Source organism: Gossypium hirsutum, chromosome A09 (assembly GCF_007990345.1).
Source record: "Gossypium hirsutum isolate 1008001.06 chromosome A09, Gossypium_hirsutum_v2.1, whole genome shotgun sequence".
Classification (NCBI taxonomy): domain Eukaryota; kingdom Viridiplantae; phylum Streptophyta; class Magnoliopsida; order Malvales; family Malvaceae; genus Gossypium; species Gossypium hirsutum.
Window position 1 is genome coordinate 84,592,079 of NC_053432.1, and position 16,740 is coordinate 84,608,818.

General features: G+C 31.1%; 1 protein-coding gene and 1 long non-coding RNA gene across 3 annotated transcripts; one reads left to right on the forward strand and one right to left on the reverse strand.

Annotated features, from left to right (window-relative positions):
- Positions 1-205: 205 nt before the first annotated feature.
- On the reverse strand, positions 206-6,566 carry LOC107935146 (ISWI chromatin-remodeling complex ATPase CHR11). 2 transcript variants are annotated; one of them, XM_041077349.1, is made up of 24 exons: positions 6,224-6,566; positions 5,710-5,841; positions 5,522-5,628; positions 5,266-5,372; positions 5,071-5,168; positions 4,792-4,971; positions 4,492-4,713; positions 4,095-4,229; positions 3,731-4,013; positions 3,585-3,658; positions 3,160-3,380; positions 2,992-3,079; positions 2,816-2,909; positions 2,533-2,721; positions 2,414-2,445; positions 2,222-2,298; positions 2,040-2,129; positions 1,887-1,956; positions 1,728-1,782; positions 1,586-1,641; positions 1,351-1,516; positions 1,005-1,183; positions 694-909; positions 206-616 (listed from the first exon to the last, which is right to left on the reverse strand). In XM_041077349.1, exons 1-24 carry the CDS (start codon positions 6,428-6,430, stop codon positions 539-541), a joined length of 3,156 nt encoding a protein of 1,051 aa, XP_040933283.1. In that variant the 5' UTR covers positions 6,431-6,566; the 3' UTR covers positions 206-538. The 2 variants fall into 2 exon arrangements, with proteins under 2 accessions (XP_040933283.1, XP_016723192.2); XM_016867703.2 differs by having other exon boundaries at positions 1,586-1,644.
- A 3,628-nt stretch (positions 6,567-10,194) lies between these two features.
- Positions 10,195-14,766, forward strand: LOC107935144 (uncharacterized). Its single transcript, XR_001694148.2, has 4 exons — positions 10,195-10,569; positions 10,991-11,074; positions 13,385-13,436; positions 14,349-14,766. It is a non-coding gene; the product is annotated as an uncharacterized lncRNA (long non-coding RNA).
- The last annotated feature ends 1,974 nt before the right edge of the window (positions 14,767-16,740 follow it).

Genomic DNA, 16,740 nt, shown 5'->3' on the forward strand with positions numbered 1-16,740 from the left:
AATAAACTTTATTTTAATAAAATAAACCAAATTATAAACAGTTCAAAAAATTCAAAAAACCAGATCAAACCAACATTACCCCTAATCAATGTTAAACAATTAAAATTTTCAAAACAAATTGAGTTGAAGTTTTATGAGTTGAAGTTTTATGATAAAATCAAGTTAAATAAAATTAGAAATAAGATGAAAATTAACGAGTTCACAATTGGGCAAAATCCATACTTCTTCCTCTTCTAGTATTTATTATCATAGAAGAGGGACATGGTTACTGTTCTTAAAAAAATGACCTTAGTAGTATACTCTCATTTATACAACTTCCATAACCTAATAATCAAAGATATTAATTAGACCTTTCAAGGAGTGCGGGATAATAAGTTTTGTTGAATAATTCTAAAGTCAAGTCCATACAAAAAGTCGAGAATTATACCCTAGTCCGAAACAATCTGAGGCTTTTCATTTCCTCTTTTTTCCCTGCAAATTGAGATGAATACCACTTTAATATTAAAGGATATAAAGAAACAAAGTTCATCACCAAATTCTAAAAATGTTTTGGTTTCTTCGGTTGAGCAGGACTCTCAATCGGCTGCCTCCCACCTCGCTTAGATGGTGTCATGTTCTGAAAAAAAAACAACTAGAATAAACATAGTAACCCATGAAATATCTCTTTAAAGACAAAAGCAAGATATATTGAACCTTGGCAAGTTTCTTCTCCTTGCGGGCTTGTCGCTCCCTCTCGTCATATTCTTGATTTTCCTTCTCAACCAACCGGATGAGGGTATCGCATCTCCTTGCCAGCTCTTGAGTTGTCCGTGACTTAACGAACCAATCAAATCGAAACAAAGGAGACATTCTGAATGCTGCCTTCAATTCCTCCCAATTCCCATATCCAAGCTTGTGAACCATACATATCTGTTTTACATATGATGCACAGGCATAAATAACACAAATAAAACTAAGGTGAACCCAAAAATAAATCATGTGACGGAAAAGATTAAAAGACACACCATGAACCGATCACATTCTTCATTGTACAGCTTCCCTTTGTTTTGACCATACTGGATCTTCATTTCCAGCCATGGATTCTTGTAGCGATCCAATTTCTTGCCAATTGCTTTCTTGATCTCATCTTTTCTAGAGATTCTGGCTTCCCCTCTTTCAATGTTCTTTATTATCCTATCATAATCTGTTGTATAATAAAACTCACTAATTAATATAGCATTTAAATCTTGTGCATTATTCACATTCGTATGTTTACTTCAAATCATTTTAAAGAAAGCTAGGGAAACAATTACAGGCACATGAAACCAACCCAAACAAGGTAAAAAATAGCATGGTATCAGTATCACTTGCCATTTAACTCCTTGTATCGTTCTTTAAAAACTTTAGCATATCGTTGAACTTCCTCCTCAGTTTTGCCTTCCATTTCTGAAGCAATACTTTTTATATCATTTCGTCCATACTTCTCACAAGCTCTTATGAAAGTATTGAAATCTCTTCTGCTCCATGAAGAAAACCCCTGATGCACTCAAAAATTAAGTTCAAGTAATCTATAATATGAACATAGCAAACACTGCATTCTACTCACCTCTTCTAATAGTTGTTCCTTTTCTTCCAATTCTTCAGCAGTTAGTGGATCTCCACCTTCTAGATAAAAGAGCCTTGGTCAAATAGGCACAAAGAAGATCGCGTAACATAAAGCAACGGCTTATATGGGAAAAGTACAATACCTTCAGGTTCAGCCTCATCAATTGAATCCTTTATCTGATTCTTCTGATGGGTTTGCTGATTTTAATGTGTAAAAAATTAAATCAGAAAATGAATCACAACAAAGAAGGAATTGATGGATGCAGTATATGGAAATTTGTATTTGCTCTATGTATCCATACCATAAGATAGCGCACTTCTTTCTCATACAAGTCACTTAGCCTCTGAGTGTTAAAAAACTGGAAATCATGCCTGAGAAATTGAAATATTTTATTAGCTACAATATCTAACAAAGCAACGTAATTAACAAAATATAAGTTTCAGAAAGGGCTTACAGTTGAGGCATGCGAGGAATTCGAGGTTCCTTTGGTTTTGCTGGACCACCTTGGCGCAGGGTTTGTTTAAAGTACTCAGATTCTGAGTAACTGATTAAAGGAAATGAGAAATACAAGTCAAATACGGATAAAAGATGAGCAATGCAAAACTTTAAGTAGAAATGCTGAAAAAGGAGACTTACTTCCGCTTTCGCTCTCTTTTTGGAGGCTCAATCCAATTTTCAGTTGCAATTTTCTTGAAGTCAAACTTGTTTTCATCCTTTATCCAGAAGAAGCAAAAGCACCAGGCATCAATAAAGGGCAATGTAAATCACTAGACTTAGAAGAAATCAAACAGAAAGATTACGGATAAGATGCGAGAAGGATGCTTTTACCTTTTCATCATCAAAATCATACAATTCAGCAGCTACAGAGACAGAAGAATGTCAGAAACCAAATGATTGTTTATAAGAACATTAAATAAAATAAAACACAGAAAGCAAGAGAGGCATACTATCATCCATCTTAAATTTAATAGCATCCTCTGTAAATTTCTTCATCTTGGCATCAAGTTCAGCTGTTGCTGCTTCTCCTTTGGCAATGATTCTATCAATGTCTTCATCTGTAATTGTGCTATCCTTGGAACTAAAGACCATTTCAGCACCAAATCTCACCATTTGAAGCAACTCATCTTTGTTAACAGCTGCATAAAACAAGATGTTGAAACGATACAGATATATGCTCGCAGAGAATTATTGCATCAAGAAAAATAATTGCAATGCAAAGGAACTTCTTACTCTTCTGCTCTGCTAATCGTCCTTGTTGAATAACCAGAGCATCTAGGGCAAGCTTTTTGTAGGCCCTCTCTATCACCTTTTCCTCAATAGTGTACTGTTCCATAATAAACAAAAAAAATAAGTCTACTTTAGCATACAGTAACTTCTCAACTGGCCTACAATGAGAATTTTCAGACCTCCGTGCAAAAGCGAAACACTTGAACTTCCTTCTTTTGACCAATTCTATGAGCACGATCCTGTGCTTGCAGATCAACTTGTGGATTCCTGCAAGGTTCCCCTTGTATCACCAATCCAACAAGGTATAAGAAAATATATATATATAATAAATGATGGAAGATGCTTACCAGTCACTATCATAAAGGATGACAACATCTGCTGTAGCAAGATTAATACCAAGACCTCCAGCTCTAGTTGATAACAAGAAAACAAATTTCTCACTTCCTGGCTTATTAAAGGCTTCAATAGAAGCATCACGGTCTTCTCCACCCGTATTACCATCAATCCGACAATACAGGTACCCACGGAACATCAAATAATCTTCAAGAATATCCAGCAACCTTGTCATCTGAATACAATAAATTCCCACGGAAAAATCACAAATACAGAACTTGGAAAATAAAGGGAAGCATCAAACAATGAAAATTATGTAAATAAAATAAATTAGAAGAAAATCACAAGGAAAGGTAGAGCAATAACTGGCACCTTCATATACACTGCAGAGGTATCTATTATATGCAAATGGAGAATTTTAGGCAACCCTCAAAATTACCTGAGAAAATATCAGAACTCTAGAATCACGCTCCTTTAGCTTTGGCAGTAGCTTGTCCAAGAGAACCATTTTGCCTGGAAATAAATAGTAAGATCATCTTTCATTTATCAAAATTTGATTCAATATGTTCCGGGAAGTAAATTTACCAGCATTGGTTATAAGATGGTCCCCTGTAGTATATGGAGGTCCAGGTTCAGCACCTTGAAAAAGATATGGGTGATTACAGCATTTACGCAGCTGCATTGCAATGTTCAGAAGACGCTTACGCTCTCCACCAGCATTAACAACTTCAAGATCTTTTTGCAGCAAAGCCCTGTAGTAATGTTTCTGCATCTGGGACATTCCTACTTTCAGGATAGTTTCCTTTTTGGGAGGCAAACCTTTTTCAACATCTGATTTCAATCTTCGAAGGAGAAATGGCCGAAGAACCTAAAGATTCAGGACAAGAATCTTAGTTATTTGTACAAAAACATAGGCCAGCCATGAGTAGATATAAGATTTTTAACTTGCCTTGTGAAGTTGTTGAACAACTTCCTGCGCTTCATTTTCACCAGAAATCTGAAACCACTCATCAAAAGTTTCAGCCGAACTAAAAATCTCTGGCAGTAGAAAGTTAAGAAGAGCCCAGAGCTCATGGAGATTATTCTGCACAAAAAATACCAAGATTATTACGTGTGCAAGTAATCAACAATACAAAGAATTATCAAAATCTTTTCAGTTGGCAACAAAAACTTATCCAAACAAGGAGGCATGATACATGATCAACCAAATATTAAACTTAAACAAGTTCGGTACCAGAAAATGGCATAGGTATTTAGAGGGCAACTGAGCAAAGCAGATGTCATGAATGGAATGAGACTAAAAGACTCAGTAAGCACTTCCATAGCAAATAACATTGAACTCATACCTGAAGTGGAGTACCAGTAATAAGAAGACGGTAATTAGTGTTGTAGAGCCTCATTGTTTTTGAAAGAAGTGAATTCTCATTCTTGATCCGATGGGCTTCATCAATAACTATATAGCGCCAACTAAAACGGCGCAAGGCAGACTTCTCCTTAATGGCCATCTCAAAACTTGTGACACAGACATCAAACTTCCCAGCAACAAGTAGCTCCTCACGAATGTATCTCTGTAAAAATTAAAAGACATAAGAATCATAATGAAGAGCAAAAATAGTCATCAATGAAGCATGCACAAAGCAACTTACTCTTTCTTCAGGATTCCCAAGAAATTTTACAGTTCGCAGGACTGGGCAGAATCGACGAATTTCATTCACCCAGTTACCGAGAGTTGATTTTGGAGCAACAACCATGTGAGGGCCAGTAATTCCCCGGTACTCATGCAGATAGCCCAATAAAGAAATAGTTTGCAAAGTTTTCCCAAGACCCTTTTGTTAAAAAATATTAGTAAACAAACATCAGCTAATAACATATGACAAGATTATTGCGATATGCAAACTATTAAAATCCATGGCTATGACACATACCATTTCATCAGCAAGAATTCCATTTATACCATTCTCATACAGTCGTATAAGCCAATTTAAACCAGCAAGTTGGTAGTCCCTCATTTTTCCTTGAATACCTGACAAGTGAGGAAAGAAAAAAGCAAAGAACATAAAAAAGAGTTAAGAAACCAGTTGAACTGAGTTTTCCAACTGAGGGTTTCACAGAGAATTTACAAGTAGGTTGAGTGACCAATCGCGTGTTTCCAGACAAACCATCTTCTTCCTCCTTGAGGTACTCTTCATCTTCTTCCTCCTCGGTTACTTTTGATGAATGACGTCCCCTAAATTTAACAAGTGAAAGAAACCATTAAAAACCAAATAGAAAACAACACCCATCACTTCCAAGTTACAATCAGTAATATCATAAAAGCACCACAATCACGAGAAATCACCATTTCAACACCCTTAACAAAAAGAAGAACATGCATACCTTCCTTTCACCTTCTTTTGCGATGATGATTGTTCACCTTTAGAAAAATGAGCAAACAACTCCGTCTGCTGCAAAAGATACTTCAAACGCCCCTTCCCCTTGTTATTCTACAATTAAACCAAACATCATCAGCCCATGAATTACACATCAAATTAATAGAAATGAAACTTTTTCCCTATAATATGCACCATATCAGCATCAATGGCGGCATTTTGAGCATCCAATATTTCCTGAATCTTCTGCTTCTTTAGTTTCTCCATTTCTTTTAACCTCTCCTTTTCTCGCTTACTAATATCTGGTTCAGCCCCGTTAGACTCATACTACAAAGGAAAAAATACTCTCAAAACTCATAAAATATAAAATATAAACAATGAAGATGTTCTCAGCAGCTTACTAAAAATCCTAGAAGCAAAAATCATATTAAAGTGTAAATACTAAAATCTTAAAAAATATTCAGTTATCAGCAGACCTTAACTACAAATAACCAAAAAAATAAAGCTAGATCAAACAATTAAAATTAATAAAAATTCGAAAGCAACATAAGGGGAAATCCATAAAATTGCCTACAAATAATCAAAATGAAGTGCAAACACTAAAAACTTAAAGAGCATATTTTCAATTCTTGGCAGAAAGCTAGATCGAACAACTAAAAATCATTAAAAAAAATCGAACACGAGATAAGGGGGGAAATAGTAAAACTACCTCGTAAGCATCATCCGCGTTTGCATCAGGTGCAGCGTCATCATCTTCGTCTTCATCGGAAGCACCGGCGGAACGAGCGACGGCTTCGAGCTCTTCTTCATCGTCTTCATCGCCGTTGATCTGATCGTCAATCCTCTCTTCTTCCGATGAACTGGAACCATCGGATAATGCTTCATCGGACGACGTCGGTTTCGATAACTTCGCCATCTATTTCTCTCAAACGAAGAGATTTTTTTTTTCCTTTGTGTGTTTTCCCTTTTGTTTTGGCAGAGATCCACTTTTTCGTACATAGAAACGAGGCGCTCCAAAATAAATGGGAGAGAGACGATGTTTGGTGAAATCGTAGCCGTTAGATTTGAGTAAAGTGGAGATCTTAATGTTTTGAAGTGGATCGAGTGTCAAATGAGGAATTTCCCGCCAAGTATAAGGAAATAAGAATTTCCCGCCTAGTTAACCCGCTGACTCGAGGCTCGGGGCGTGAGCCAATCGACTCAATGGGAGAAACATGAAATTTGGGTCGTGCCGTGACAGTTAGTGACTTGGATTGGATGCACTGCGGATGATATTTCGTTCATAGCAAATTTTTCAATCATACAGATTTTTATTTTAGAATTTTTTTTATTGGTTATTAGTTTACATTTTGTTCATCTTGGACATCTGCGCGAAGGCAATCAAGCATAATTTGGCGATAAGATGCGAGAATCATATACCTTTTCTAGCATGTCATGCGCACACATCTTGGTAACTCCGCACACATCTTGACGATTAGTTAAGGTGATGAAAGAAAATAGATAATCATTAAGATGGTGGGTATGATTATTGTTCCACAATTTAGTTTTGATTTTGGTTCCTGAATCCACAGGAAATATTATAGTAATCCAATGTTTTATCCATCCCAAAATAGTTAGTATTGTAGAAATCAACGTACCCTTTTTATTTTGGTATTGTTATGTACCTTTTTTTATTTTGGTATTGTTATGTGATGTTTTGAGTTTATCAATAGTTTTAAATATTTTTTCAAATATATATATTTATAATCTAATTTTTAAATTTCTTAATAAATTATATATATTTAAATGTTTTTAATATATAGTCTGCTTTTTAATTTCTTTCGTAATTATATGTTATTTTGATAAAAAATAAATTATATGTTATATATACATCCAAATATATCTTTATTATATCTTTGAAAATATATTTATACCTAAATATAAGTTTTAAAATTATTAATTAAGTTGAATAATTTAATATTGTTTATTTTTATTTTAAATTTATATTTTTCAAAAGGATTCATCCACACATTAAAATCATGCTTTAATTTTGTTATAATATTATTGTTTTTGTATGCTTTAAAAATATAAATTTCAAATTGATCCGCACATTAAAATCGTGTTTTAATTTTGTTATAATATTATTATTTTTGTATGCTTTAAAAATATAAATTTCAACAATAATGTTATACTAATTATAAAAAATGTTATGACGAGAATAGATATTTAAACATGCAAAAATATACTAAATTACAATGACAAGAAAAATAAAATCATATTGTCTCAAGTTTACATTTCCAGTTGCCAAAAGAAAATTAATTCTTAACACAGAACCATCGACCACAGTTGGGGACGAATGCAAAACCTTTTCATACGAAGTCAAACGCGCTAATCCACCGCGCTATGCGGTCCTCAAGTGGTAAAAGCGGTTATTTTTATTTATTTAACCTGTAAATTCAGCCTGGACAATCTAGTCCAACTCATTTAGATTGGAGTTCAATCGCTTCGTATGTTGCTGGTTTCCAGTTTATATAATTTGAATGTTGGATTATTTTGAGTTTAATTTATTTTAAGATATAGTCAATTTAGGTTTGGCTATATAAGTTTAAGACTTGAGCTTTTTAAACTCAAGTTATTGTAAGTTCAATTATTTTAGATTTTAATTATTTTGAATTTGAGTTACTTGTAATTTTAATTAATTTAAATTTTCAAGGTCAAACACTTTATATTTTCTAATGCTCTCGAGTTATTTAAGTTTTCTTATATGAGGGTTTAATAAGTATATTTTTAAGTGTTTTAGGTACAATACAAATAAATGTTTGAGTAACCACAAGTATTAAATTATTACAATATAAACCATTTGAGTAATGATAAATAGAATCAAACTATTACAAAACAGTTAAACTAATAACTAGTACAATCCATAAGAAAGCCAATAAACTAAACTAAAACCCATGCATGACAACGACACATAATGGACTCAGAGACCCGTGCATATAATTGTGCAAAGTAAATCTCAAATTTGGATGCTTAAGACTCAAAACATTCACCTTTATTAATCATACTTATACCTTATTGGATAAAATACTTCTTATATAAGATTATAAAAAATCTACTCTTTATATACCGGTAGAGGTGTGCATGGGTCAGGTAGGGCTCAACTACAAATTTAGGCTTATTTATTAGGCCCGATCCCGGCCCAAAAAATTGACCTAAAATTTTGCCAAAGCCTAACCTTGCTCGCCCATATTAATTTTTATATAATTTTAAAAAATATGTATACTTAAATAACATTAAAATATATGCAACTTAACAAGCAAATGTCTCTAAAATAATAACTCTTTAAAATAATAAAAAAATTAACAATAAAATAAGTTTTATACAATATTTAAATAATAAACAAAATAGTATCAACATAATAGTAAAATGATAGCAAAATAAGATAAAACAATAATAAAATAATATCAAAAAATAAAAAATAGATTTTTTTTATCATTTAGTGAATTCGGGCCAAGCTTGAGCAAAAAATGTCTTACTTAAGGCTCGACCCGTTTTTTAAACGGGCCTTATTTTTTTGTCCAAGCCCATTTTTCAGGCCTATTTTGTGCCCAAACCCTCCCACATTTCGGGAGGGCCTTCGGGGTCATGCTATACACCGATAAACCTATCACACATATTTTTGAAGTCAATTTTTTGAATTCTATTTTAAATATTCTAGTTAATTTTTCGAAACAAGTTAAATGTTTTAGATTTTAATATCTTTAACTTTTAAATAGTTTAGTTAAAAAATTTAAGTGTTACAAATACAATACAATCAAAGTATAATACATATGTTATCTAATTAATTACAAGTACTAAATTATTACAACACAAACATATTAAAAGTTGGTACAATATAAACTAAAGTCAGTAAATTAGACTAAAATCCACATATCACAATCGAATATTATAATACTCGAATTCACATTAGAGGTGTTCATGAGCTGAGTTGAACTTAAGCATGATAGCAACATATTTTATACTTGCTCAAACTTGACTTGACCAAAGTATGAGTCTAAAATTTTACTCCAGTCCACCTATATTTATAAATAATTAACCTAAACTCATTTTAAACTCACCTATATATTTTGAATTAAAAAACACTTTTATTATTTTAAATAATTTTATATATTTGCATTTATTAATATTTTATACGTAATTATTTTAACGTTTTTAATATTTACATTATAATATTAAATATTATTAAAAATTATATAATATATAGAAATAACATAATATATTATGCATATAAAAAATAAGTCAAACTCAACGTTTAACTCATATTTTAAAAAATTTTATTTTTTTTAAGTTTACTTTTCAAATTTAATATTTTCATCTAATTTCTCTTAAATTAAGGTGGATGAATAGTCAAACCCATGAAGAGATAACTTAAAAACAATTAAAAATGTGATAAATTAATTATTAAAAAAAAGTGATAAATTTAAAGGAAATGAAGGGTGGGTTTGGATGGGCGATTGGGTGCGGTGCGGTGCGTTTAGCTTACTTTTTGTCTCACGCTACAGTATCTCTACAGTATTTAATCTCACCGCCACCGCTGTATTTACACTAACCGCAGGTAAACGCACCGCCCATCCAAACTCACCCGAAGGTTATATTTATAGAAATCGAAATTTCCACCGCCAAAAAAGCAGTAACAAAATAGAGAGCGAAATTTGAATAATGAAAGAGAATGAAAACGAAACAACGCGAAAAAAAATAACTCCCTCGAAGTTCAGATATTGACAATAGCCGATCAAAGGATTCTCCGGCGAAGAAAACCTCAAAGAAGGCAAGTGGCTCTAATAACCAGTAATTTATTATTCGTATCCCCATTGTTTCCTCTGGATTGCGAGCTCAACCCCCCCCCCCTGTTTTCGTTTTTGTTGTCATCGCAGATTAATCATAAAAAGGTTTAACCAAATCGTTCGTTTCACTGACTGGAGATGTTTCGCCTAAAATTTCATGGATTTCTCTTCGATTTCTGCCATTTCAGATGCCAATTTAAACGGTGAAACCTCACAGATATGAGTAATTCAGGTATTCTTTTTGAAAAAAGAATACGTGGTTTTGAACGGGAATGGATTGCTGGAGGTTGATTAACTGTTAAGTTTTCAATTAATTATTATTCTGAAATTTGAGTTAGATTAATATCCGTCATTTCAGTTCGAATCATGTTTTATGATGTTTATTCTCCGTGAAAAATGTAGCTCACGAATGAATCAACAAAAATTTCCAGGTTTCCAGCAAAAATCTGATGAAAAAAATGACAAAATCCTAAAACTGTTGATAGATAAAACTTCAAACACAAGTTCGATCAACAAACCCAAGAAAGTTCTAAGATGCATTGATCACTTTCATATTTAACGATGTTTAATTACACTCTGCCTGATGAGATAAAGAAAAACGACCTCAACTCGTTTGTGGAAATGCTTATTTCTCTGCTTCTTGCTTTGGGCAGTAGCAGGCTTGCTGTTTTCCTTGTATTTGGTGATATATATTCAAGAGTCACTTGCTTTTTCACTGGACTCCCGCCAACTTGAAGGTACCACTTTTGCTTTTTTGAATGTCAGCGGGATTTATTTAGTTATTTTGGATCCTCTTTGTGATGCATATTCAAGTTTTCGATCATATGATTTGTGTATTGGGATTGTGCTAACATCAAATTGTCACTTTATTGCACTATCCTAGAGGTGAAAATGCATGCTATTAGAATTCAACTCAAAAAAATTCAAACTTGATTAGATATTTATTGAGTCGAGCTCAAGCTTGAACCGCTTGAGTCATCGATCGAACCAAATTCAAGCTTAATAATAATTGGCTTAAACAGTTCATGAGCCTTATCAAACTTTTTCATTTTTAATATATATTTTAAATATTTTTATATTATTAAATTATGTTATTACTCTTAGTATATATTATTAATCTTAAACTTAATTATCAAGCCGAGTTTGAGCTTGAATAGGTATGAGCTTAATTGAGCATTAATGCGAAAAGTACTAAACGAGTTTAATCGAGCACGAGCTCAATTATATCTCGAGCTGAGCTAAATTCAAACTCAAAAATAGATGTTTGATTGTACTTGAGCTCCAAATTTTTATTCAAGTTTACCGGTATTCAGAGTTGGCTTGGTTGCAGGGACATGCATGTCTACCCACCTTTATTTGTCCTTAACTGATAATTTGATGACACTCTTCTGGTCAATAATTGAATGTCTAAACAACTAAACCATGTGGAATCTGCCTTCGAAGAATTAGTAAACGATAAAGTTTATACATAAAATACTAATTGCATTGAAAGCCATACATTTGGTTTATGCCGTAGTGCAGACCATTTTCAAATGCTTGTCTCATTGCACATTCACGGTCAGGTTACATATTGTAGTTATTTCACCGCTTAGGTAAAAGTATTATAGAAGCTCTTGTACTAGGAGTTGGATTGTATTTAATTTCGTTTACGTAAAAAGTAGGCAAATTGATCATTATATGTAAGATCAAAGAGCAAAATTATTATTCCTGTTAAAAATATCATCCATTTCTACTATTGAAGACTAATGTAGCTAATAGAATAGTCAAATAGTTACACGTGGCGTATCAGTATACCTTATGTTGAAGTATAGGAACTAGTTTACCTATTTTTAACTATAAAAATGAATGAAATTTTTAAGAGAAGGATTAGTTTGTTTCTTGATGTAACGTACAGGGATCAATTTATCTATTTTTTAAGTAAGAGAAATAAAATGCAATCTAATTCTTACTAAAAGGACCTCCATCATAATTTTACTGACGGCTTGAAGAAACTTGTGTGTGGCTGTGGCATGCATTAAGCATAAACTATTAGGTCACACTTTCAAATCCTTTGGCGTTTCATATCTTTGCGTTTAACATAGGTAAAACAAGTCAAGGTAGCACTAACAACATTAATCTGAATTTCTAACATAATGGAACCAAAAGAAAACGTGACTCATGAGTTAGGTATGATTGTGGTGGGGGTGAAACACTAGACAACATTATGATGACTCCTAGAATGCACAATCACAAGCATAAACAACATTTGTTTTTATGTTATCAACTGTTTTTATCCTTGAAGTAAATTAAATAGTTATATGATAGCTATGATAAAAAGGGACAGTGAATGAGGAATGTAAGGCTCTTTTGAGGAGATATTTAGGAAGTTTGAGAAGGGATGGTGACGCCAAATTCAATCTTATAGGCTCTTTTTTTTTGAAGTGGTTTCACAGAGGGGACAAGTTGGGGTCTAATTGACAGATAAATCATTAATAGGTCAATAAAACAAAGTGTGACAGTAAATTGATTAGTACTTAACTTAAAGAATGCCAAGAAGGAGATTTTTTTCCCTAGTGATCTATGGTAAAGGAGGAAGAATTAGCTGGATTAATGTAAATGGTTTGGTGCAATCCACAAAACTTTTGTTTGTTTATGAACAAGAGCATGATTAATACCCACTTTTAGGTCCTGGCTGTACATAAAGAGCGGAGATTCGATGTAATCCACAATGATTTAACTTGTTAAATAGTTAAACAATTTTGTTTGTATGTTTTAATCATAGTTACTTTAAAGCAATGTTTAGGATGATAAAAAGAATATTTTGAGTTATCAATGAGAGATTGTGACATAATCATTGAATTTTTGCTTTCTATCAATAAGATTCTTTGTGCTAAAGTATTGATTACTCATCAAGCAAGAGAAATTCAGCTCTTCTTGTTCAGACTGAAATGTTTAGACCATGTTCTTATTCATCTTTTTTTTTTTGTGAGAATATTCTTATACATTATCTCTGATAACATGGTAAAACTGTTGTAGCTAATCATCTCAATGTATAATGCTATGTGTAGAGAAATTAGGCAGCAGAAACAGTCATTTCAGACTTGGTTAACTCAAAATCATGTACGTACTGTGGTGCTGAATCTTAGACAACAACTTTCTCTGATTTATGTTATTCGAATTTTTCATTTTCTCAAATATATTTGACATTTATTTAAATCATTTGCGTTGACTTTTTACACATAACCAAAGGAATATAGTTTACAGAAGAAACAAAAATTACCCATAATTTGCATAATTTCAAGATGGATAATATTATCGGATAAACATTGAATTTATATATTAATTTTGGTTCAACGTGCCGTTCATGTATATTAATTTTATATATAAAGTGTCGTGGTTCATATTTATACATAAAATTTTGATTTTAATTCAATTTTACATATTTAAATAAATGAATATATATTTATTTTCATATTAGATTAATATAATTGTCTATATATGTAATATATCAATGTAAAATAGTGTTAGTTTGATAATATTGTTAGTGATTTGTGAAAATTGAATTAAATTTAAATTATATATATAATTATAAAAAATTAAATATCATGTATAACAATACACATTAAATTAAAATTTATATTTAATTTTGATATTTATCCTAATGAAATCATTTATTGCTACAATGTCATCTTGCCAGCAAAATTTTACCTATAAAGCACATTGTACAGGAACTGCCGTTTTCGTTCCATTATTATTGGAGTTTTTTCTGAAACAACATTATTGTTGGAGTTATATACTTTGTATGGGGCTATTTTTACTCTTCTTTCCTTTCTTGAGTTGACTTTTGCTAGATAATTTAAGTCAATTGACCTTTTTTTTTTAATTTTTTTATTAATGTTCTGCCATGAGATAAACTGATTTTGGTTTGAACCGTGGTTCATGTGAAATTTCAGAATCTGGTTCTGAATTTATTGATGCAGTAATGAAGTATTATTTATTAGATTTGATGAGCTAAAATCGTTTCCTATGCAGGTTAGACTTCAACTGGTATTCTTTCCTACGCCCTTTAGCAGGTTTTTTTCCAAATTCTCTTCTTTAAAGTTTAAATTAGTAGGGCGGGTTGGTTAGGTTAAAAGATTGAAAAATCCACTAAGCAATTAATTTCATACTTTAATCGATTAATTGACTTAACATTAGTGGATTCAGTTAATTAAACAGAATTTTTTTTTTCTTTTGCTTCCTTCCTAGCATGAGAAATAAAACAAGCATAGGAGGTTGGTTTGGGTTTGATTAACTTTTATCATATTTTATAAATATAAAAAAATTAAATTAGAAGTTAAGTTAACCAGATCAATTATGCATTTCACAACTACTTACCAATTGATTTTATTCACATAATATTTACTTTTATCTATAATCCTTCAAATCTTTAAATTAAAGGAAAAAAATGTTTAAGGGCGTTTGAATAATGTTCATTTTGTTGCAATGGCAATGACGTGAACTTATTTCAACTAAATACAAAATCAAATTAATTATTGTAATAGGTAAATTATACCCAATGGTACTAAATTATTAGTAAGTTTATATTTTGATCACTCAACTTTAAAAAGTTATAAAATTGTTATTGAATTATTCAAATTTTTTCATTTAATTCATTGAGCTATCGAAATTGTCACTATATGACATTTTCTGTTTGCATTGCTTTTACCAATTAAAAGCTCTTATTCTTTTTCTCTTTTATAATTTAAATTTTTTCATAAAACAACTTTAAATATCATGAATTTCCGAATTAAATTTCAAACAACTTTCATATTTGGTCTCAACATTGATTGTTAGATTTATTTGAATCTAATATGTTCTTTTTATTTGTTGATGGGCATTGATTTCTACTGTATTGATCATTGAATGGTTGCATAAAGTTCACTAGTTGATTAAAAAACTCAACATTTTAATGACTTAGATAAAACTTTTGAATAATTTAGTGACTTATATAAAATTTTTTGAATAATTTAATGATAATTTTATAATTTTATAAAAATATGTGGTCAAAATATAAACTTATTAATAATTTAGTTTAATAGAAAGACTGTCAATTTTTTTTTTCTGGTGCCGTTTAATGCTTTCTTTTCCTTTTTTGATTATCGTTTTATTATGTCTCGCATAAGGGAGGCAATCGCTCTGGCACATCATAATGTCCAACTAGTGTTTTAATATTTTATAAACTTTATATTAATATTTCCTCGAACTAGCGTCCCTAGAATTCATTAGCATACACATGCTAAAATGATATTTTGGTGAGAATTAGGATTAGGTTCATGATTATATTAGAATTTGGACCATCTTGTTTTTTTTTTTTATCCCGAGGTCAGGTAACCCTCTCTGTTTGCTGGCTGTGATTTCTTTACTGATAAAATGGGTTTTGCTTTTCATTAACAATAAATCAAATCAATCATTCAAAGTTTTTTTAATAATTTTATTATAGATTTTAATCATATTTTTTATATAATATTTAAAATTATTTATAGCTCCCTTAAATTCATAAATAGGAGGATAATATGTTTTAGCACACTTAAATTCACGTCATTCTACATTAACAATAATATTCATAACAATCTAGATAAGACTCAATCAATATTTCACCATTAAAATTTTAATTAGTAAGAAATTTGATAATATTTTTAATTGTTGTTGATAAAATGAATTTTTCTTTTCATTAACAATACATCATTATCTTAAAATTTGATTTCTATTTTATTGGTAGGAAATTGATAATGTTTTTAATTGTTGGTAAAATAATGATGTAAGTTTTTTTTAAAGAAATATGCTTTAAAATATTCTATTGATGTATATGTTAATTGAATTTTACATTATTAGTTTCACGATAATAATTAATAGTTGTTACCAATTTAAATTTAATAATAATATTGTAAAAACAAATAACTAATTATGTCAAAATGGAGAAATTAAAAATTTGAATTTCAAGGAATTAAGATTATAATTAGACTTTTGAAATATTTTTATGCGATTCGGTTATAGGTGGGCCATTTTCTTATGCCATCATCTATAGTAATTATATATGGCTTTGACATCTTGTTGAACTTTTGTGATCGGGGCTAGTTTGGTAAAATACACATCTTTTCCCAGCTGGAAATTTAGTAATGGGGATTAGAGAGCCAATAAATGACAAAAGAGTGACATACAACACAAAGATTTATTTATATAAAGGTTTTTTTTTTTTGAATATTTCGTCTTTGAATTATATTATTTTTTATATTGATATTTATTTTTTTTAATTTAGTACTTATGCTATGGCTTTGTTATACTTTTTGGTCCTCGTCATCAACGGTGTTAAAAAAAATCACCAGCCAATTAGGATATATCATTTGTTTCCATTGGTTGGGTGTTGACCACGTTAATTGGACGT

Coding starts and splice junctions, on each gene's coding strand:
- LOC107935146 (XM_016867703.2), bottom strand. CDS start 6,430: ATGGCGAAGTTATCGAAACCGACGTCGTCCGATGAAGCATTATCCGAT. Junction 5,629..5,709: donor CCGCCATTGATGCTGATATG/GTGCATATTATA, acceptor GTTTAATTGTAG/AATAACAAGGGGAAGGGGCG. Junction 2,722..2,815: donor ACGATTAGCAGAGCAGAAGA/GTAAGAAGTTCC, acceptor TGTTTTATGCAG/CTGTTAACAAAGATGAGTTG.